Source organism: Glycine max, chromosome 7, assembly GCF_000004515.6.
Source record: "Glycine max cultivar Williams 82 chromosome 7, Glycine_max_v4.0, whole genome shotgun sequence".
Taxonomy (NCBI): Eukaryota; Viridiplantae; Streptophyta; class Magnoliopsida; order Fabales; family Fabaceae; genus Glycine; species Glycine max.
The window spans coordinates 13,225,840-13,247,491 of NC_038243.2; the positions used below are offsets into that span (position 1 = coordinate 13,225,840).

Here is a 21,652-nt window from a genome sequence, read left to right on the forward strand (position 1 = left end):
ACTAATGTATTGGCATATATGTTTAATAATTTGTTGCTGCATTAATTAATTAGTTTTAGTGTTTAAATATATTTTTTTTCATTTTTGTCTCCATAACTTTTTTATTTTAGTTTTTGTAAAATATGTTTTTTTTTTCATTTTTAAAATATTTTATATAGTACTTTTTCATTATTCAAAACTTTTTTTTCTTATTCAAAACATTGTCTAGAGCGTTTTAAAGAAAAAAAAAATAAAACAAGTACATTTTACAAAAAGACTAAAATAATTTTTTTTACATTGACGGAAAAAAAAAACTAAATTACAAGGATGAAAAATATATTAAGCCTAGATTTAACAATGAGATGTCATTGAAAGAGAAACAGGTTGATCTTTGTCTTTGACTTGAGTGGTTGGTGCTGAATGACCTTGAAGCAAAAGGGTCTCCATTTCTGGGATCGTTGCCAAAGTTACAAAGTAGAAGTGAAGTGAAAGCTCATGAATCCCACTGCCTCTGAAGCTTTGCTCTCAGTAATCTTGGCATCAACAACACTACCAACACAATTTGCATGGTGCTCATCTCCATCACGACTAACTTCCTCTACCTGCTCCTTCAGTTTACACCACAAAACAATAAAATCTCAGTGATTCAATTGTAAGTTTATTGGTAATTGAAAACTAATCACAATCTATATTTTTACTAATGTATTTTTTTTCTGCCATTTTTGTAAAAGAGCATAAAAATTAAATATTTGAAGATTTTTTTATTGTATTTTATATGTTGTGTGTTTTTTTTATATATAAAAAATAATTGGTTATATAATTCTGGGCATTTGAGATTGACAGTTCACTCAACCTAAACTTTTTTTTATTTGATTCCTTCTTTATTGGGCTTAAATCCTGAAATAGCCCAAAAATTAGGCATTGAGACATATATATATATATATATATATATATATATATATATATATATATATATATATATATATATACCTTTTAAAATTATGAATGATACCATTATATATTCAAAACTCAAATTTAATACTACTAATTAAACTGAAATAATTTTGCATCAATTAATGTATTTGACACTCAACATGATAATTTTAAGTGTTGTAACCCATGTACTAAAATTAGATATTGTCACATCGCTTTATGCAAATGGTTTAAACTGGAAAAAAATTATATGAATATAAAATAAGCCCATAGAATGATTACTCAGAAAAATAATTAGCTTTATTCTTCAGATTGGATCCTCTCCGATGCAGCAGCCAAAAAGTAAAGGAAAGAGAGGAGAGAGAATAAGAAAGAAAATGATAATTTTTAAATTAATTTGGCAAGGTTTGCCTTTCATAATGAGCTAGCTAGCTTATATAAATACTACGTTGTTTTAGGATTTTAGCCCGTGCTGCACGGGGCAATCAGAAAAGAAATTGTTATAAAATTAACAAACATATGATTAAACAATTAACTATTCTAGCTGAAAACAACATTAGATCAGTAGACAAAGCAAAAGAGAAGACCAAGACTCAGTTTCTATATAGCAAAGTCATCAATGAAGGAAAGAAAAACAAGGCCAAAATTTTGAAGATGTGTAAACGGGAGAGATACTTTTTGCCTTTTTTGGTGGCCCTTGTCTTATTTTTTCTGTCTTTTTGTGTTAATGGTATGCATTTTGTGCTGGTCCATGGAGGCCTTCATGGTGCATGGTGTTGGTATAAGGTGGCCAATAAGCTGAAATCTGAAGGTCACAATGTCACAACTCTAGACATGGCTGCTTGTGGTGTCAATCCAAAGCAAAGGCAAGAGGTTCATTCAGTTTCAGAGTACAATGAGCCTTTGATGACATTCATGGCCTCTCTTCCTCCAGAGGAAAAGGTGATTCTTGTTGGTCACAGTCTTGGTGGGCTATCAGCATCTATTGCCATGGAAAATTACCCTGAGAAAATCTCTGTTGCAGTTTTCATCACTGCCACTGTTGTCTCTCAAAATCTCACCTACCCAGCTTTTCTTCAAGAGGTACTCTCAATGTGTTTGTATTGAAACCACTCCCATCTATCATTTTGTATGCATCAAAGCACTATTTTTATGTATTGATATAAATGCATTATAACACTTTATTAAATTACCATTGTGAAACTAGACACTTTTGAGGAATTTTTATGTTGGCTATTGTAGAGAAGGAGAAGATTGATTTCCCTTAACTTGGACGAATTTTTCATATTGGATGGGGTTAACAAAGCTCCAATTCTTTCATCGCTTGGAGTTGAATTATTAGCATCCAGATTCTATCAATTGACATCAAATGAGGTAAATATTTTTTTAAAAAAAATTGCAATTCATACAGGTTTACTATATATTTTGATTTTAACTAAGATGGTATAATCATAAAGAAGGTATTTATTTATTAGAGAAAAAACAACGTAAAAATTTTAATTTTTGGGTAAGAACTTTAGGAAGAGTTCTACTATCCACTTTCTTTGATCTGTAAATGATATATAAACACTTCATTAATTATATTTTAGTTTATTGACATGGACTTGATTTAATTTTGATAAAATTTTTATCTTTTTTATGTACTATGTAATGTTCCCCATGATAAAAAAATATTGTAATTTCCTCATTAATGAAGTCAAGTTCAATTACGTATTGTGCAGGATTTGACACTTGCTTTCTGTCTAGTGAGACCTTTACCTCCCATTACAAGCGATGTTAAATTATTGATGAAACAAACTGCAGTTACAAAGTACAAGAATGGAAGGGTATCTAAAGTCTTCATCATCAGTGAAAAAGATAATTTGCACACAGAGGACTTTCAAAGGTGGGTAATTGAAAGCACCGGTCCATATGCTGAGGTGAAAGTGATAAAGGATTCAGATCATATGGTCATGTTTTCCAAACCAAAAAAGCTTAGCTTTGAACTATTAAAGATTGCTTACAAATATTGATCTTTAAATGTTAATGTGTCTTGCGTCATCATAAAAAGAAAAAAAAACATGTTTATGGACCATGTATCATAAAAATAAGTAACCAATAACTTTTAATCATTCTTATAATTACTATGTCTTTTTATGTTTGATTTTGGTTTGTGGCTGTCTGGCTGATGTAAAAAATTTGACATAGTTATTTAATGATTTGTTGCTGCATTAATTAATTAGTTTGACAATACATGTGATGTCAAATTCATTAGTTTTACCAAAGGATCTAACTCACTTGGTTGAGTTTGTTGTAAATCCTTGATACATGTTTTCGATTCCTACATATAAAAAATCAATTCATTAGTTTTGACATGGAAAAAATGATTTCCCTTGTGCTTATATCAAGCATCCCATTTCCCAAGCAGAAAGCAGAATAGGACCTTAAAGAACAAGGGGGAAAAGTTACATTGTTGCTTAAATTCTTGTCATCTTAGTAACAACTCCATGACCAGGTTCTATAACCAAACGGAAGGAAGGTGAATGGCAGTAACTTAATGAGAGAGAGAAGTGAAACTTCAACAGAATGAGAGACAAAATCACCTTCAGTTCTGCCATGGCTAAGTGTTGTCAAACACACACGAGGCCCTATTCCAAATGGATTATAGGCTTGTGGAACCTTGCACGCTCCAAGCACCCCATTTGCAAATCTTTCTGGATTGAACTTGTGAACATCAGGGAGTTGAGGGTATTGATTCAGAAGTGGGACTGGAATCTGAATATTCATTCCTTTTGGAACTAGTATGCCTTTTAAAATAATGTCTTGGAAAGCTGTTCTAACAACATGTGCTTGTGGTGAATAAAGCCTCAGAGTCTCTTGAATCACCAGGGTTAACTGCACGTGTAACATTTTTATAGAAGGTCAACTTTGAAAAGATTTACAACATCTAAATAAACAATTGAGACACAAATAAATGTTGAATTAGAATAGGGCACTTATAAAAGAATTGCTAAATAGCATGATTAATTTTTGTCTGTTCCATCCTATTTTCAACACTCATGTGTTACCCATTTTATGCCAACAAAATCTTGAGCAAGAATATTTTATATAAAATCCTTTGAACAAAACCAATAGGTCTTCTATCTCTTAATGATCTCTCAACTTGTTCCTCCTTTTGTGTATATCAAGATGCCGTGTGGATTCATATAACTGACCTCACTTAGTAAGATAAGGTTTTTGTTGTTTTTTGTTGTTGTGTACACTAGGATGCAATTGAAATGGGAAAGATTATAATGAAATTTCTCCAACTACAAATTCATTACATGTTATTAATGCATTGTGTCCAATTCAAATATCTGGAAACATTTCCTAGCCATGTTGTTTTATGTCCAAGATAAAGACAACTCTAATTCAAGGGCCAATGAACCTAATATTCTAATGTATTTCATGGAAACATTTAGCTTTAGCACAAACGGTGTATAAAATACCGTTTTTAAGCTTCTAAGCATACTTGCATTGCATCTAGAGCACCTATTCCACAAACTTCAAGCACCTCAGCACGAGCGCGGTCTTGCCAATCTTGGTGCAAAGCTAACAGCATTAAGCACCATGATTCTGTGATGGCAATAATCTCATGTCCGGCAAAGAATATAATTTTGTAGTTATCAATCACAAACCTGTCATGTGAGATGGAATTTGATAAGAGACCATCACTACCCTTGCAATACTTTGCACCCTCAAGTATCATTTGTAAGAGATCCTGCTCATGAGTTTCCTCCTGGCGTTGTTTTATGAGCTTTGATATATTTGAGTTTATCTTTCTCTCCAATCTCCACATCTGTCTGTTGCTTTTGTTTGGCAAGTACCTAAAACAGATTATGACAACATTTGTCAAGAACAAGAATGCAAATGAAGAATGCTAGTGATACTCTTTTTTACACTCTCTAACACTCTCTGTATGATGGCTGAGATTTGTTGAAAATCGCCAATCACCAAATATATGGTTAAGATGCATACTGATACCCTGGAATTCCAGCATGTATTTTGGACAAGAGTTTTTGAAGATCTCTAAGCTTTGAGAATATCTCTTTTTCTTCAATGTAATTAATTACTACTAAAACAAGTTCTGGAAATTATGTCAGCTGACAAACTTCAGAGATCTTCGTCGAGTTTAATCTTTGAAATTGCTCCCTCACTTTCAAGCCTAGCCTCCCAAGACCTTAGTGTTATATTTATTGAGTCAACTATCAGATTAACCATTGGCTTCAACATGATTTGCAGCAAAAGCAAATTATGAAATTGCTATTCTAATGTAGAATAACTGAAATTATTTAGCTCTATTGTAGATTACTTTTAGATTAGTTTTCAAGGTCAAAATACTTCAACATTCTTATTGAGTTAATATAAAATTTGATCCCTAAATTTGATAATTTGCGTTGCCTGTGTCCATCAATTGGATAAACTTGGTAGCAAGTTGACACTTTTAAGGACCAATTTGTATGGACAAGAACTTTCAAGGACCAAAGCAACATAAGTTGTCACTTTCAAGGAACAAATTTTATAAGCTTAAACAGGTTTTTGGTCCCTATATAAGTTAATCTTTTTTCATTTTTGGTCCCTTCCTTTAAGTTATTTTTTTAATTTTAATCCCTGTAAGTTGGTGTTTTTTTAATTTTGATCCTTGTAAGTTTATTTGTTTGTTTTTAGTCTTTGTAAGTTTGTGTTTTTTCAATTTTAGTCTTTTTAAATTCTAATTTTTTTTCCTTGATAGTCCTCATAAGTTCGTGCTAATAGGGACCAAAATTGGAAAAATGGAAACTTGTAGGACCAAAAATGAACAAAATATCTTACAAAAATCAATATTGAAAAAGCACAAACTTATAAAGATTAAAAATTGACAAAAAAATTACAAGGACCAATATTGAAAAAATATGAATTTATGAAGACCAAAAACATATTTTAGCCAATTTTATATTATCTCTCCCTCTATTTCTTTTTCTTCTCTAAGGCCAATGTAGTATTCCATTTCTCTTGAGCATGGAAGGGTACAATAATACACTTAACTTCACCTTATCAAGGTATAGTTCACGGCAATTATCTTCCTCTGATGAGCCCAAAATTTGCCCACTTGATGACAATATACCTTGGCCCAAGAGTGGACCCGGATCTTTGAACAAATAAGTAGACTTCCCTAAATCCAAAGAGATACATGATGATTTCCTTCACCATCTCTGTATTTGTCACCATTAGCCACTGTACAGTCCCAGTAGAAAACAAGTATAAGGGACCTGCATAAATCTAATTGAAATCAAAATTTGGACTTAAAATGGACGGCAATGAATTCATGTCAACCTACTTGATTTTATGATTATTATTTTCATATCAGCACTTCCTACAAAGTATCATTCTACCCATTATTATAAACAGAAGTACAACTAGGGAAAATATATTCACTTTTTTATATTATAATTGTGAACTTATTCTTTATGTTTGAAATTGAGAATGTCATAAGTGAATAGACCTATTGGGAAATATCCAAGTTTCACATCGACTGCCTCAATACTTGAAGTGTAGTTTATATATCTGTTGGTGTATTGGAAAATGATTTTTGATGTTGAAGACAGCTAGGGCAGTGTGAAAGATAGAGTTTGAGTGAGACATGCTGATGGAGAAGAAAAAGAAAGGGTTTAAATGACGCGCTATCTCTGAGAGGCCTAACTCAACCCCAAAAGCTAGCTCAATCTTCCTTTTCGTTAAGTATCATTAGCTTATATAAAGGATTACAAACTTAAAGATAAACTAAGAATAATGATACAATATTTTATCATATATTTTGATAATATATTTTATCAAATTCAAACTTATTAGTTAGGCTAACAATACTGATAGAATATCGTATCATATATTCTATCAAGACCAAATCAAAGCCATGTTCCTATTAGTGGTTTTTATGTTTGCTTTTAATTTGGGCAAAATTGCACTCTCTAATGTGAGTGGTTGCATGTCTTTTGATGACACCATGTATGGGTGTCATAATGACTGTCATTTCTCATGTATTTGCACTTAAAAATGAACGGAAACATGCAAAACAGTATGGATGTTCAGCAGAAACGAAAATAGCTCTACTCTCTCATTTTCTCTGCTTATGGTGTTTATGATTTATGTTTCATTGCTGTCTATATTCTTTGCTGTATTAATTTAACAGATTAACCAATAAACTCAGAAAATATGAAAGAGCTCTAAAACTCAAATGAAAGCATCAAGTGTACGCTTATATTTTGAATGTTTTAATTTTTATAATCAAATTCTTACTCGAAAACCCATCAACTGTATAAGATAAAGACTATCATGGTTTTAGAGAAAGATAATGCTTTGATTCAGCTCTATATGCTTTTGTTAGTTGTTACTTCTATCAGAATTTGGAGTTTCACTCGATAATCCACGCAATAAAGGTTTACATTAAAAGTCAACGTAGATTACACGTGTAAAATTCCAATTCTGATTAGAGAACAGTAACAAAAGTACCTATACAATTGTATTTATGTTTTGCCCTTTAAAAATTGTCTGCAACAACAATTGCAGCCACAACATGAAATTTTTAGACTTAGCGCGACTGCAATTTGTGGCACATCAGCTGCATTTTTCCACACTAACCTGCATTGTCAAAGATCAGCAGCAACCTCTACCCACTACCACAATATAAAACCATGGTGACTATTGATTCATTTCTCTAAACAAAATGAAGGAATGAAACATGATGTTTATAAGACAAGACAAGACAGAAGTAACTTACCATATTGGTTGATCCACTTTTGAATATGAGGGAAGAGAGGAAAAGGCCATTTGTGAGAAAGAGAAACACGTTGAACTTTATCATTGACTTGAGTGGTTGGTGCTAACTGAACTTGAAGCAAAAGGGTCTTCATTTTTGGAATATTGCCAAAGTAGAAGTGAGGTGAAGGACCATGAATCCCTTGCCTGTGAAGCTTTGCTCTCAGTGATCTTGGCCTCAACACCAAAACATTGAAGACGTGCATCAACAATACTAAAACCATTCCCAGCACAACTTGCATGGTGCTCATCTCCATCACCACTATGCAACTTTATTTTCCACAGCAAAACAACAAAATCTGTGTAATTCAATTGTATGTTTTTTACTATAGTTTCCAACCGTGCTATGCACGGTATTCATTTTATTTTCAATTTCAATTCTAATCATAGATAGGAAATACTAAAAAGAATAATATGTAAGAATGAAAAGATTGCTGTATAAGACAAAAAAATACAATAAGTATTATATTTAAGATTAAATAAAAAGGACATGAAAAAAAATATTAACGTAAAACAAATCATTACAAAAATGTTTTTTATTAACAAATTAAATTTTTTTACATCTTTTTATTGAAGGTATTTTATTATGCACTCACATTGGAGAAAAGGTTAATACTTCAATTAAAAAATAAAAAAATGACATCTACATTCCCAACCTAATTAGTCAGGATATTGCAAAATCCTGGGCAATACTTTTCAATTTGGGTATAGAGAAAGAGGGTTAATAGTTGTATTTGAAAGTTCTATACTTGAGAAAAAGTGATTAAAAAAAGAGTGCTTATTTATAAATGAAAATCTATTAGGGTGGGTAAATCGGTTAAGTCCATGAATTGGTATGCAAGACTTGCGATCCATGTAGACTTTGGATCAATTTTTTTAAAAAGTTTATGGCTATATAGGATTTTAGGCCCGCTCCACATGATTCGCGGGCTATGTGGGTTTGACCCGTAGAGTTTGTGGGTTGGCCCGCAAACCCTCAACCACCCATTAAATCCAACCCAAACTCAATTAATCTTAAAAGCTGAGTCCAAAATATCTTTGTATTTATGTTGAAAATTTATTTGGTTGTATTAAAACTTTTATAATTAAGTATTTGTTAAAAATTTGGTTATTTTTTTAAAAGAAAATATATATCTATTTTAAAATTGCATTTAAAAAAAAAAAAAAAAATAGGCCTGCAAACCAATCCGTTAGCCTACTTGCCCACCCCTAATATCTATAAAAATCTCATGCTTGAAAAAATATTTTAATTCTCTTTTATCAAACATGAAAAACTTTTATTTCCACATTTTTATGTTTTAATGTTAAAATATTTTCTACATCAATCAGTATCTTAATGGAAAAAAGAAATTAAATTAGTTTAAATTTAACTAATTTTTTAGTCTATAATTCCATCATTTGATACCTCATTTATTTTTTAAAATCAGACATTCATAAAATATTTTAATCGTTAAATCATCCATTCAATAGTCTTTTGTTTTATTTTTTTATATATTTTACTTAATCATGCATGCCAGATATCACATTTTTTTTTAATTTAATCCTCATTGTAGAGAGAATAAATACAAAAGTTATAATATTTAAAATCAATTAAATTAGAGATTTATGATGTTTAAAAGGACGAAATAGAAAACAAAATGTATACTAAAAAAGTTATATGCGTTATTGCATTTTTTTAAGTTTTTTTTAATTTAAATTAATCTTTAAAAAAATTCATCAAATGATAAATTTTGATCATCTTCGTCTCATAACTTCGAAGTATGAGAATATCTTCCTTTCATAAAAAAAAAATATTATTATCTAATTTGGATAAAAAAAAAAACTTATTAGCATTCATCAGCTAGAGAAATGATGTCTTATGACTATATCAACCATCCCATTACCTGCATGTTTTCATCATTCATCTGTTACATTGTTGCTTAAATTCTTGTCATCTTAAGAACAACTCCCTGGCCAGGTTCTATAACCAAACGGAAGGCAGGTGAATGGCAGTAACTTAATGAGAGAGAGAAGTGAAACTTCAACAGAATGAGAGACAAAATCACCTTCAGTTCTGTCATGGCTAAGTGTTGTCCAACACAGACACGAGCCCCTATTCCGAATGGCATATAAGCTTGTGAAACCTTGCAAGCTCCAAACACCCCATTTGAAAATCTTTCTGGATTAAACTTGTGAGCATCAGGCCCCCAGAGTTGAGGGTCTTGTTGCAGCACTGAGATTGGAATCTGAATATTCATTCCTTTTGGAATTAGGATGCCTTTTAAATTAACACCTTGGAGAGCTGTTCTAACAACAAAGGCTGCTGGCGAATAAAGCCTCAAAGTCTCTTGAATCACCATGGTCAACTGCAAGTGTAACATTTTTATATATGGCCTTCACAGATCAGTAAGAATGCTCATGAAACTTGGAAATGATCAACTATAATTACAATAAAATTTGAGGCACAAAAAAATCAGAAAAGGCTTGTTGTTAAATGTACCTTAGATGCTGTCAAGGCAGTTTTGATTTTTAATTTGAATTAGTTATTGTGTTGTTAGAGAATAAGTTAGTTTCAAATTTTAAATTAGTTTCTGATTTTATTCTTCAATTATTGATAGTAGCAATTCCTAAAATAATGGAGCATGATCCTTTTATTCAGTTATTTAAATGTATTTAAATATGAGCCTCATTCAATAAAAATATTGTGTCAGCTATTCCAACTTAAAACCCACGCCCTTCTCGAGAGAATCTAGTTTCTCGCAAATTGCTCCTCCTGTCTTTGATGACGAGAGTTATGACCTTTGGAAAATGAAAATGAAGTCTTACATGGAGTCTTTGGATTTGTGGGGTGCTGTGGAAGAGGATTATGAAGTGTCTCTTGCTGCCTGAAAATCCCATTATGGACCAAATAAAGCATCACAAGGAGAAAAAAACCAAGAAGACGAAGGTAAAGACATGTCTATTTGCTAGTGTTACTCAAAAGATGATCATGACTCTCAATTCACCCAAAGAAATTTGGGATTGGAAGAGTATGAAGGGGATGAGCACGTTCGTGTCATGTAAGTACTAAATTTGATGAAGAAATTTGAGGTACAAAAGATGAAGGAATCCGAGACAATTATAGGGTACTCGAACATGTTGGTTGGCATCACTAACAAGGTTAAATTGTTAGACACTATATTTGCAGATTCAAGAATTGCTGAAAAAATTCTGGTTACAGTGCCTAAGAGATATGAAGCATCAATATCCACTTTGGAGACTACAAATGAGTTGTCCAAGATCTCTTCAACAGAGGTGATACATGCCTTGCATGCTCAAGATCAGAGAAGATTGATGAGGGAAGAATCAAAAGTTAAAGGAGTTTTACCAGCCAAGCACCAGAATGCAAACAAATACAAGAAAAACAAGAACTTAGATGGAATGGGAGCAAGCTCAGCATCAACCAATGCAAAAGGAAATTGGAAGAAATCTTATCTGCCTTGACAACACTACATAAAGAAAGGACATCCTCCAGAAAATACATAATGCTAAGTGCAGTGAGTGTAATCAAATGGGACATGAAACTGTTATTTGCAAAAACAGGAATCAACCACACAGTGAAGCTACAAAGGTTGTTGATCCGGAGGAGGAGTACCTGTTTGCTGCTACAGGTTTCTCTAGTATTGAATCAAGTCAAAATTGGCTTATTGATAGTGGTTGTACTAACCACATGACAAACAACAAGGATTTATTCAAGGAACAAAGCATTATATGCATATTGAAGGTTCGAGTTGGAGATGGCAAGTTCATCCGTGTGAATGGCAAGGGAACTGTAGCAATCTCAACCAACAAAGGTACAAAACTCATTTTTGATGTGTTGTATGTTACTGAAATTGATTAGAATTTGTTGAGTGTTGGACAACTAGTTGAGAAAGGTTATAAGGTGTTGTTCGAAAACAAAATTTATTTAATTAAAGACGCAAAAGACAAGGATATTGTCAAAGTAAAGATGAGAGGAAAAAGCTTTGCTTTAAATCCGTTGGAGGAGGAACAAATTGTTTTTTTCAATAAAAGAGAATATCACTTAATTGTCTCACAAAAGGCAGAAAGTTGAAGAAAAGCAAGTAAATTCTAAATTAGCAGCCCCTAAGTCCCAAAGTAATTCAAATAAAGAAAAATTTGCACCTATTACACAAGAGCATACAAACAAGAAGATACACTTGAAGGAGAAAGATGAAAGAATTGAGCAGAATGAAGACTCAATCACGTGTGAAGGAAGCAATAATTTTTCAGCACCCTTAGATGCTGTCAAGGTTTTGATTTTTAATTTGAATTAGTTATTGTGTTGTTAGAGAATAAGTTAGTTTCAAATTTCAAATTAGCTTTTTATTTTGTTTTTTTTTAATTATCAGTGGGCAATAACCATTCCTAAGATAATGGAGTATGATCTTTTTATTTAGTTATTTAAATGTATTTAAATATGAGGCTTATTCAATAAAAATATTGTACTAGCTATTCCAAATTAAAACTCGAGTTCTTCTATGTTCTTTTTCCTTCTCTCCTACTTTTTTTCTCAAATTAAAACCATCAAGGCTATTATAAACGAATTGCCAAATAGCATGATTATTTTTTGTCTGTTCCATCCTATTTTCAACACTATGTATCACTTTTTTGCATGTACTGCCTGTTTTATGCCAACAAAATCATGAGCAAGAAAATTTTATATAAAATCCTTTGGACAGCACAGATAGATCTACTATGTTATGATGATCTCTCAACTTGTTTTCTTCCTCTTGGGGAGATTAGAATGCAAATGAAATGGTTAAAAAGTACAATGAAATTTCTCCAACTACAATGTCATTAAATGTTATTCATGCATTGTGTCCAATCTAAATCTCTGAATTGAAATTTCATTCCATGCAGAGTTGTTGAAGTCCAAGAAAATTAATCCAAGGACCAATGAATTTATCAATTTAATATGTTTCATGGAAACATTTAGTTTCAGCACATACGGTGTACAACATACCGTTTTCAGGCTTCTAAGCATACTTGCATCTGGAGCACCTTTTCCACAAACTTCAAGCACCTCGGCACGAGCACGATCTTGCCAATCTTGGTGTGCAGCTAACAGCATTAAGCACCATGAGGCTGTAATTGCAGTAGTCTCATGACCAGCAAAGAATATATTTTTGCAATTATCTATCATGAACACGTCACATGAGATGGAGTCTGATAATAGGCCATCACTGCCCTCGCAATTCTTTGCGCCCTCAAGTATCATTTGTAATAGATCCTGCTCATGAGTTTCCTCCTGGCGTTGTTTTATGAGCTTTGATATCTTTGAGTTTATCTCTTTCTCCAATCTCCACATCTGTCTGTTGCTTTTGTTTGGCAAATATCTAAAACAGATTATGGCACCATTTTTCACTTTAGTAGCATCACTAACAAGAAAAAGAACATAACATACAAATATATGATAAAGATGAAAGTAAAAGGAAAGCATTACAATGCAAAATATGCACATTATATCTCTTATGATTGATGAGCATGAAAGCTTTTTATGAGCATACATACCGAAAGCCTGGAATTCCTACATGAATCTTGGATAAGAGTTTTTGAAGATCTCTAAGCTTTGAGAATATTTCTTTTCCTTCAATGTAATTGCTCCCAAAACAAGTTCTAGCAATTATGTCAGCTGACAAACTTCGCAAATCATCGTCAATTTTAATCTCTGAAACTGCTCCCTCACTTTCAAGCCTAGCCTCCCAAGACCTTAGTGTTACATTTGTTGAGTCCACTATCAGATTAACCATTGCCTTCAACATAATTTACAGCAAAAGAAAATCATGAGATTCGTATTGTAATACAGTATAACTGACATTTTTTAGCTATCTTGTAGATTAGTTTTAGGTTAGTTTTCAAAGTCAAAATACTTCAACATACGTAATTGGATAACATACAATTTGGTCCCTAAATTGACAATTTGTGTTGCTTTGGTCCATGAATAGGGTAAACTTGTCAGCAAGTTGACAATTTTAAGGATTGATTTGTATTGACTTGCACTTTCAAGGACTAACAACAACAACAACAAACTCTTATCCTAGTAGGTGAGCTTAGCTACATGGATTGCACGATGCCATTCGGCTACATGGAGCACTTTCAAGGACCAAAGCAACATAAGATGTCACTTTCATGGGCCAAATTTTAAATTAACTCTGCATTTATTTCTTCTCTATGGCCAATGCAGCATTCCATTTCTCTTCAGCAGGGTAGGGTAGAATACACTTACCTTCACCTTATCAAGGTATAGTTCAGGGGCAATTATCTTCCTCTGATGAGCCCAAATTGGCCCACTTGATGTCAATATACCTTGGCCCAAGAGTGGCCCCATATCTTTGGACAGATAAGAAGGCTTCCCCAGATTCAAAGAGGTGTACATGATGATTTCCTTCACCATCTCTATATCTGACACCATTAGCCACTGTATAGTCCCAGAAGAAAACAAGTATATGGGACCTGCATTCATGTCAAACTGAAATCAAAAGTTGGACTTTAAATGGACGGCAATAAAATCATATCACCTATTAGTCCTAGGAGACTAAATATTCATTTAGTATTATGCCAACCCTTTTTAGAACTTCCTGCAAAGTATTATTATTTTCTGGGTTTCTTTTTTGGTATGTGATTATTTTTTATTATGGCTTTTATTATTACAAGTCTAAACTTGTCATTAAAACACACCATTCTACCCATTCTTCTACAAGTAGGGTAAACATCTTCACCTTTTACATGAGAATTGCGAACTTGATTCTTTCAGGCCTGTAGCCAATAGGGCCTTTTGAACTAGTGAAACTATTCCAAAATTTGGCACCGAAGCAGTAAAATACATTGCTATGGAATCTGAAAAGGTTTCTCCCTATAGAACATTTCTATCAACTTTATCAGATCAAGAACATGAAGTGTTTATAATAGACTGTTAGTAAACTCAAACTCAACTCAGTGTTTTAGCCTTCAATATGCTTGGTCATAGATAAACCAATAAACTCAAAATATGAAAGACCCCAAAAACAAAAAGTCAAACAAAAACATCAAGTATGTGCTTTCATTTTGCATTTAGAACATTCCAATTTTTATAATCAAAATCTCACTAGAAAACTTTTAAAACAATATTTCTTTTTTTTAGTTCATTCAAAACCAAATATTAACTTGCAAAGAGTACTGATAGTTGATTCATTTCTCCAAATAAAATGAAGGAAACAACATGTTTATGAGACTGGCCAAAGTAACTGACCATATTGGCTGATCCACTTTTGAATATGAGGGAAGAGGGTGAAAGGCCATTTGTGAGAAAGAGAATCATGATCATCTTTGTCTTTGACTTGAGTGATTGGTGCTGACTGAACTTGAAGCAAAAGGGTCTTCATTTCTGGGATGTTGCCAAAGTAGAAGTGAGGTGAAGGACCATGAATCCCTTGCCTATGAAGCTTTGCTCTCAGTGATCTTGACCTCAACAATAAAACATTGAAAACATGTATCAACACCACAACAACTGCTACCAACACAACTTGCACTGTGTTCATCTCCATCACTACCTTCTTTTCCTTTCCCTGCTCCTTCGGTTTACACAATAAAACTACAGAATCTCCGTGATTCAATTGTAAGACTAAGTTTCTTGGTCATTATAAACTATAAAGTCAGCAGTTTTAAATATTCATCGTTTTTAAGGTTCCATCTTATCTTTTTCATCGTTTTTAAGGTTCATGGCTTCTTCTATTCATCGTTTTTAAGGTTCCATCTTATCTTTTTCATTTGTTTATTTTCTCATTGTATTAAATATTCATCTTTCCTTCTCAAAAAAAAAAAATTATTCATCTTTCCTTCTCAAAAAAAAAAAAAATTATCCATCTTTCTTTTCTCCATCTTGCAGGCATTGAAGCGTTAAATGATTTAGAATTAACTCTATCAAAATAAATCAAGGACAAGCTACAGGTTGTACAGTTTTACATAATAGCTAGAGCCTAGAGGGATAACAAGACAGTTTTTTTTATAAAAAAAAAGTAATCCTCCGATTGCACCATTGATGCATTATATAATCCTTATTTTATCAACTACACTAGTAAGTAGTAACCAAAAAAGAAGTAATAATAACCATCTTTAAATTTTAAAATGAACAAATAAATATGTTTCAGTTAATTTGCCCAAGACACATAAATATAACTTTAAAGGAGTTTTTTCTGGGGAAAAAATATAGATAAAGAAGAGACCAAAAGTTAGCAACACAACACAAGTTCATTTCAAATAAGAAAATTCAAAACAAGTCAATGTACCACAAAACTAGGTAGACTTTTTTAGAAGTTTTTCCAACGGAGAAAGAAGAATCTGAACAACAGCCATCTACCAAAAGAAGATAGTTTATCTACGGTTATGAGGGGAACTCAGAAGACCTTGTAGTTATTATTACACTTTATATGACAAAAAATACCCAAATAAATCTCTTGCAGAAAGAGAATAGACCATGTAAACCATCTGATCCGGGACGCATAATCAAAGAAATGCTACAATATTTCTGAAATATTCTTACCATCGAGACATCTTAAATGAAAGGGAAACCATGAAGTTTTGGCATCTAAAAGCTACTCAACAATACACAACCAATTAAGTTTTCTATTTTGCTTGTAAAGCCAAACCTCTTTCTCTTACACTCCTAGTTATCAAGAACTGGTAAAGTTTTGCACAAAATGTCGGCCGCTAGCTCGAGCTCTTTCTCTGTTATGATCAATGGTGGGACAAGCCTGACAACATTTCCTTTTCCAGCAGTTAATACTAAAAGGCCAGAATTTCGGCATGCATCGACAAAGGGTGAGGCAGGTACATCTAAATCTATTCCTATGATTAGCCCAACACCACGAATTTCTTTCACATGTTGGTTTCCTCCTAACTTCTGCTTGAGTAATTCTTTGAAGTAGAGGCCTTTCTTAGATACAGACGACAGGAAATCAGGTTTTGATATTTTATCAAAAACAGCAAGGGCAGCACTACAAACAAGAGGGTTTCCAGCAAAAGTGCTTCCATGGTCACCATAATTTATAGAAGAAGCAACTCTCTCAGTCACTAGGACTGCTCCAATAGGTAGGCCTCCAGCAAGAGGCTTTGCAAGGGTCATCATATCCGGGAAGACACCAAATGCCTCATGGGCCCAAAGAAACCCTGATCTACCTAAACCACATTGAACCTACAAAATCACAGGAAAGCATATGATAATTAAATACAATAATATTAACAACTAAATGGAATAACTAAAACATGTTATAAATATACTTCAAAATATGACAGCTATACTTTGCCGCACTATGAACTAAGAAATCTTTGTGGATTTAATAGAAGGTCATGGTACTAGACAATCTCATTCTTCTCACTATCATTCAATCAATAATAAGGCATAGATAAACCAACCAACAATTTCAAGTGAAAATGTCATCAAGAGTAAGATATTAGACAATCTTTTCCAAAGCAACTCAAAAAAAAATTAAAAGAGAAAACTAATACTGTTGCCTGTTATATGAGCAAATCTCTGTTTAAAAATTTTCAGGAACACTAGGCATTTGCTTATTACCATACAAGTACAGTTATATATCAATATTAGATGCTCGATACCTCATCAAAAACGAGAAGTGCCCCAGCTTCATCACAAGCACTATGCAGAGACTGTAGAAATTCTTTTGTGGCACTGTAAATTCCACCTTCTCCTTGAATGGGTTCTACAAAAACTGCAGCTATCTTGCCCTGCTTAATTAATTCTACTGCGGCCTGAGCATTTCCATATTCTAGAAAGGTCACTCCAGGCATAACAGGTTCAAAAGGTGTCCTGTATTGCACTTTACTTGTCAAAGCAAGTGCACCCAGGGTTCTCCCATGGAAGCAGTTACTAAAAGCTATGAACTCTGTTGCCGGCTCTTTGCCGTCAGTAGTTGTGTCTCTCTGATATTTTCTTGCAAATTTAATAGCTGCTTCATTCGCTTCGGTTCCAGAATTTGCAAAGAACACACGATCAGCAAAAGAAGAAGCCACAAGACGCTTCGCAAGTTCTACCTGCATCAATTCCAAAATAATTACAGAAACAAATGAAGGTAGAAGCAACACTGTGCAGACACAAAACATGCTGCTACAAGAAATGAACCAAAGTAAAGCATAATAGAACCACTATAAACAATTACAAATAAATAGATACAAAAATAAAGTTATAATATATGCATGCATGATAACATTACAACCATATACTTATTGGATAAAGCAGAAACTAAACAAGTTGTTTTCTTTCCTTTTCAGAATGTAGATACAATAAAAGAGTGACATTACAAAACCCAAATGATCAGTGACAATCTCTTTCGTTGTAATCTCCAAAGCAATATAATATATGCAGCTGAAATCTTCAAATCTGAAACTCTATTGAGTAACGGTGAGAGAGGATTCATATAAAGTAGGATTAACTAGCCTTTATGCAAACATACAAGGGAAAGAAGAAAATTGATATTGGAAAAATACAATATACTGGATTCTATGAACAATAGGGTCCAAAATTGGAGAGGGATGTAAATAAGGGCATGTTTGAGTACCCTTTTTAAAAGAGCTTTTAGTTTTCTTAAACTAAAAAATTAGAAAACTAATTGTTTGATAAAAAAAAATTAAAAAAGAGAAAAAGAGACGGAGAAGAGATGAAAGTATTCCAAGCATGTTGATTATGAGCTTTGATTCCGAAAGTGTTTCAGGCATTGATTGGAATTTTTGTAATCAATTTGTTTTCCTTGCAAAACAATCACTGCACTGCACAACACAACAAAAATTCCAGAAGAGATGTGAGTGTCTGGTTGAGAAGGATGGATTGTCTTTGCAAGGAGAGCAATCACTCCACTGCTATAATCAACTCAGACTGGATCAAAGTATGTATTAGAGAGCCTGGTAAGGAAAAAGAGAAAGAAAACATCTTTGAGTTGTTTCAGTTTTTTGCTTTGTAAAATTCTTGTTTTGAATATAATTTTTAAAACTTGATCAATTTTGAGTGAGAAGTAATCTAGTAAGTAGTATAAAACAATTTTAGAAAATAGCTTTTAAAACTAAAAAATGAAAACTGAATCAATCATAGCCTAAATCTTTTAACACCTTATGAAGACTAATAACTAAGGACAATGTAATGTACACTATGATTCATTTGGGACATTTTTTCATTTTCATAAATTGGTTTAGTTTTCCTTTCCCTACTAAAGTTCTAGAAAAATTAAAGTTTATAGAATTACAAAATTCTGTAACAGTGTAAGCACTATACTCTAAGGATTACTAAAGCTTGATAACAATAACTGGGTTTCTCTTCATTTAGTGAACGGTAAGGAATAAAACAAGTACTCAATCCTGGAAACTAATTTTTCTCAGAAGCTATGGTAGATCACCATTAAGAGAACCATGTTCCACCATCAAATTTAAAGTTTTCCATACATTTTTCAAAAAAAATATTAAGTGCATACACTTTTCAATCTAGTCCTTTGTCACCATAAACCCAGTAAAATATTACTTCCATAATCTCCATTAAAGCTAAAATAATAGTTGATAAACACCACATTAAGCAATCATAAAAACCAGCATTCCCACCTCCAATGCTCCAACCGTTGAAAAATCTCTTCAAAGCTTTCCAAAATTATGCACAACTTCACAGATCAAAAAATCCAAAACAAGGCTAAATTATGTAAGTTTGAATTATTTATAATAAACCACTAATGAAACAAATAGAAAATTTGTTGCCCAGATTAATTGTTTTTAAGAAAACTAGTGTCTTAAACAAACCAAAAATAAATAAATAGCAGTAGTTTATTCCAGATTTTTTCCATGATACCTATGCAAATTGAAGATGATATAGAAATAAACTCAGATGCAAATACACAACTCACTGTATGCCCATACCTAAGGTACTGATAGGTAAACATAAAGTTTCCCATGACTTTTATGCAGATGAAGACATTGATATAACTCACAAACATATAATAACATGCCCGAACCTGAGGTATTGTGTGGAATATGTTGCTGGTATGAGTAAGAGTACCGGCTTGCTCAACAACAGCTTTCAACCAATCTGCATCCCCGTGCCCTAGTGCATTGACAGCAATCCCAGCACTCAAATCTAAATATTCTCTCCCTTCAACATCATACAATTTGCAACCTTCCCCCCTCTCAAGCACCACCGGTGTTCTTGCATATGTCCCCACCAAGAACTTCCCTTCCATCTCGATCACATCCTTGGTTTTCTCCAATGCTGTCTTCCCACTATCAGGTGCATCAACATCCACGTTAAGACACGCACTCACAACCCTCCGGCATCTAATCTGAATAACAGGACTTCTTCCCACCAAAGTACTCTCTCTCTCCAAATTGAAAAATTGCTTGGGTTTGTAACACGATTGAGAAATTGAAGGGTTCAGAGACATGTAAAATGAACTCATTGTGTTCAATTAAGGGTTAGATTCCCTCACTTTCTTTTGCTGAAACAAAAAAAAAAAAAAAATCAAATGAGCTTCCCATATAGTTCAGACTTCAAACCCTCCACTTGAAGCAAGAATTTTCAGGTTCAGGTTACCTCATTTATTCAAAACAAAACTGATACATTGGCAACTGGAAATGCCAAAGAGAGCAACTTGCAGAAAAGAAAGAGAAAAAAAAACACTAACTAAATTAAGATTTCGAATCAAATTCAAATGCATGACAAATTTGACCAGTAAACAAACCACAAAACACCACAGAAAACCTAACCCCAAAACAACTATACCCCAAAGTGAAAGCAGGACTCAACAAAGCAAAACTCTGATGCAGCTTTCTATGCAAAACTACACTCCCTGGACTCAACAAAGTAAAAAAAACAAAAAGTTTGGTAATTGAGAAAGAAACCAGCATTGATATAACACTAATCGATTTTCAGTCTTCACCTCGTGAGTACTATAAAATAACACAAATTTAATTCACAATCAATCAGATTCAAGACCTTCTTCCCCCAATTCAAATAAGATAACAAGCATAACTTCAAAGTTCAAATCATAACAATTGCTTTTTGGTGAATAAGAATTGGGATACCCTTATCCTCTGATTTCAATCTAGCATGCATTAGTCTCAAAGGAAATCAAAGTCCCATTTGGTGGTTCCCTTCGACCTTCATTTTGCAAACACTAACAACAATTTCTAATTTTATACAGTAAACAATAATAATAATAATAATTTCTCAAAGATTAACAATTGATGCTGTGTGATAAAGCAAAAACAACACCTTGGCAGTGAAAATCAATCTACAAGCTTCCAACTTAGGAGCTAAAACAAACAAGGGTGTTCTCGCTTTCAAGTGTGTGCTGAGAAAAATCAGAGAGACAAAAGGTGTAGCTTAGTGAGAGAGAGAGAGTTAGTAATAAAATATAGTAGTAAATAATTTTAAAAAGTTGCTTTTGCATGCGTGTGGAATAAAATAAAGCAAGAAAAATAGAAAATTCTGATACTGTTGTTAGGTGATATTTATGCTTGGCGGCTCACGTTTTATTCCGACCTTAGGGATATACTAAATTTTAGGGAAACCATAAGGTTGTTTTAATGTGGTAATTATTCTTGGAGATTAATGTGTATTATGGGCTTTTATATTATAGCTACAACTTTCTATAAATATTAAAGTGCTATTCGTATCTCCTTCTTTACTTAAAGCACCTTTTCTTTCTTTCTTTTTAAATTTTTTTTAATTCCTCCCTCTTTTGTGAAATATTAAATATGTTTTTGTTTTATGTAAGTTATCATTTTTTATTTTTGTTCCTTATGACTTTATTTTAGTTCCTCTTAGTTTGCATTTTTTCTATTTGGATTCTTGCAAAATTTTTTATTCATTTATAGTCTGTATAAGCTTGTATTTTTTCAATTTTAATCGTTTTATAGTCCTCATAAGTTTACACTTACATGG

At 32.8% G+C, this 21,652-nt stretch overlaps 3 protein-coding genes and 1 pseudogene across 5 annotated transcripts; 1 reads left to right on the forward strand and 3 right to left on the reverse strand.

Moving 5' to 3' along the window:
• Nucleotides 1-342: 342 nt before the first annotated feature.
• On the forward strand, nucleotides 343-3,130 carry LOC100798034 (probable esterase PIR7A). 2 transcript variants are annotated; one of them, XM_014777943.2, is made up of 4 exons: nucleotides 343-631; nucleotides 1,670-1,995; nucleotides 2,155-2,286; nucleotides 2,634-3,130. In XM_014777943.2, exons 2-4 carry the CDS (start codon nucleotides 1,747-1,749, stop codon nucleotides 2,922-2,924), a joined length of 672 nt encoding a protein of 223 aa, XP_014633429.1. In that variant the 5' UTR covers nucleotides 343-631; nucleotides 1,670-1,746; the 3' UTR covers nucleotides 2,925-3,130. The 2 variants fall into 2 exon arrangements, with proteins under 2 accessions (XP_014633429.1, XP_003529022.2); XM_003528974.5 differs by lacking the exon at nucleotides 343-631 and having other exon boundaries at nucleotides 1,085-1,995.
• A 107-nt stretch (nucleotides 3,131-3,237) lies between these two features.
• On the reverse strand, nucleotides 3,238-7,984 carry LOC100780871 (cytochrome P450 714C2-like; annotated as a pseudogene).
• Nucleotides 7,985-9,536: 1,552 nt separating this feature from the next.
• LOC100780335 (cytochrome P450 714C2) lies at nucleotides 9,537-16,106 on the reverse strand. The gene is made up of 5 exons (XM_003530070.5): nucleotides 14,972-16,106; nucleotides 13,970-14,196; nucleotides 13,255-13,496; nucleotides 12,707-13,079; nucleotides 9,537-10,067 (listed from the first exon to the last, which is right to left on the reverse strand). Exons 1-5 carry the CDS (start codon nucleotides 15,264-15,266, stop codon nucleotides 9,642-9,644), a joined length of 1,563 nt encoding a protein of 520 aa, XP_003530118.1. The 5' UTR covers nucleotides 15,267-16,106; the 3' UTR covers nucleotides 9,537-9,641.
• A 19-nt stretch (nucleotides 16,107-16,125) lies between these two features.
• Nucleotides 16,126-21,198, reverse strand: LOC100797501 (acetylornithine aminotransferase, mitochondrial). Of its 2 annotated transcripts, none has more exons than XM_006583453.4 (4): nucleotides 20,791-21,198; nucleotides 19,725-20,204; nucleotides 17,335-17,769; nucleotides 16,126-16,912 (listed from the first exon to the last, which is right to left on the reverse strand). In XM_006583453.4, exons 2-4 carry the CDS (start codon nucleotides 20,163-20,165, stop codon nucleotides 16,385-16,387), a joined length of 1,404 nt encoding a protein of 467 aa, XP_006583516.1. In that variant the 5' UTR covers nucleotides 20,166-20,204; nucleotides 20,791-21,198; the 3' UTR covers nucleotides 16,126-16,384. The 2 variants fall into 2 exon arrangements, with proteins under 2 accessions (XP_006583516.1, XP_003529021.1); XM_003528973.5 differs by having other exon boundaries at nucleotides 20,981-21,196.
• Nucleotides 21,199-21,652: the final 454 nt, after the last annotated feature.

Coding starts and splice junctions, on each gene's coding strand:
- LOC100798034 (XM_003528974.5), top strand. CDS start 1,432: ATGATTAAACAATTAACTATTCTAGCTGAAAACAACATTAGATCAGTA. Junction 1,996..2,154: donor ACCCAGCTTTTCTTCAAGAG/GTACTCTCAATG, acceptor TGGCTATTGTAG/AGAAGGAGAAGATTGATTTC. Junction 2,287..2,633: donor ATCAATTGACATCAAATGAG/GTAAATATTTTT, acceptor CGTATTGTGCAG/GATTTGACACTTGCTTTCTG.
- LOC100780335 (XM_003530070.5), bottom strand. CDS start 15,266: ATGGAGATGAACACAGTGCAAGTTGTGTTGGTAGCAGTTGTTGTGGTG. Junction 13,497..13,969: donor TATACCTTGATAAGGTGAAG/GTAAGTGTATTC, acceptor ATTATGTTGAAG/GCAATGGTTAATCTGATAGT. Junction 13,080..13,254: donor GTAGGAATTCCAGGCTTTCG/GTATGTATGCTC, acceptor AATCTGTTTTAG/ATATTTGCCAAACAAAAGCA.
- LOC100797501 (XM_006583453.4), bottom strand. CDS start 20,165: ATGAGTTCATTTTACATGTCTCTGAACCCTTCAATTTCTCAATCGTGT. Junction 17,770..19,724: donor TATTCCACACAATACCTCAG/GTTCGGGCATGT, acceptor GAATTGATGCAG/GTAGAACTTGCGAAGCGTCT. Junction 16,913..17,334: donor CACTTCTCGTTTTTGATGAG/GTATCGAGCATC, acceptor GTGATTTTGTAG/GTTCAATGTGGTTTAGGTAG.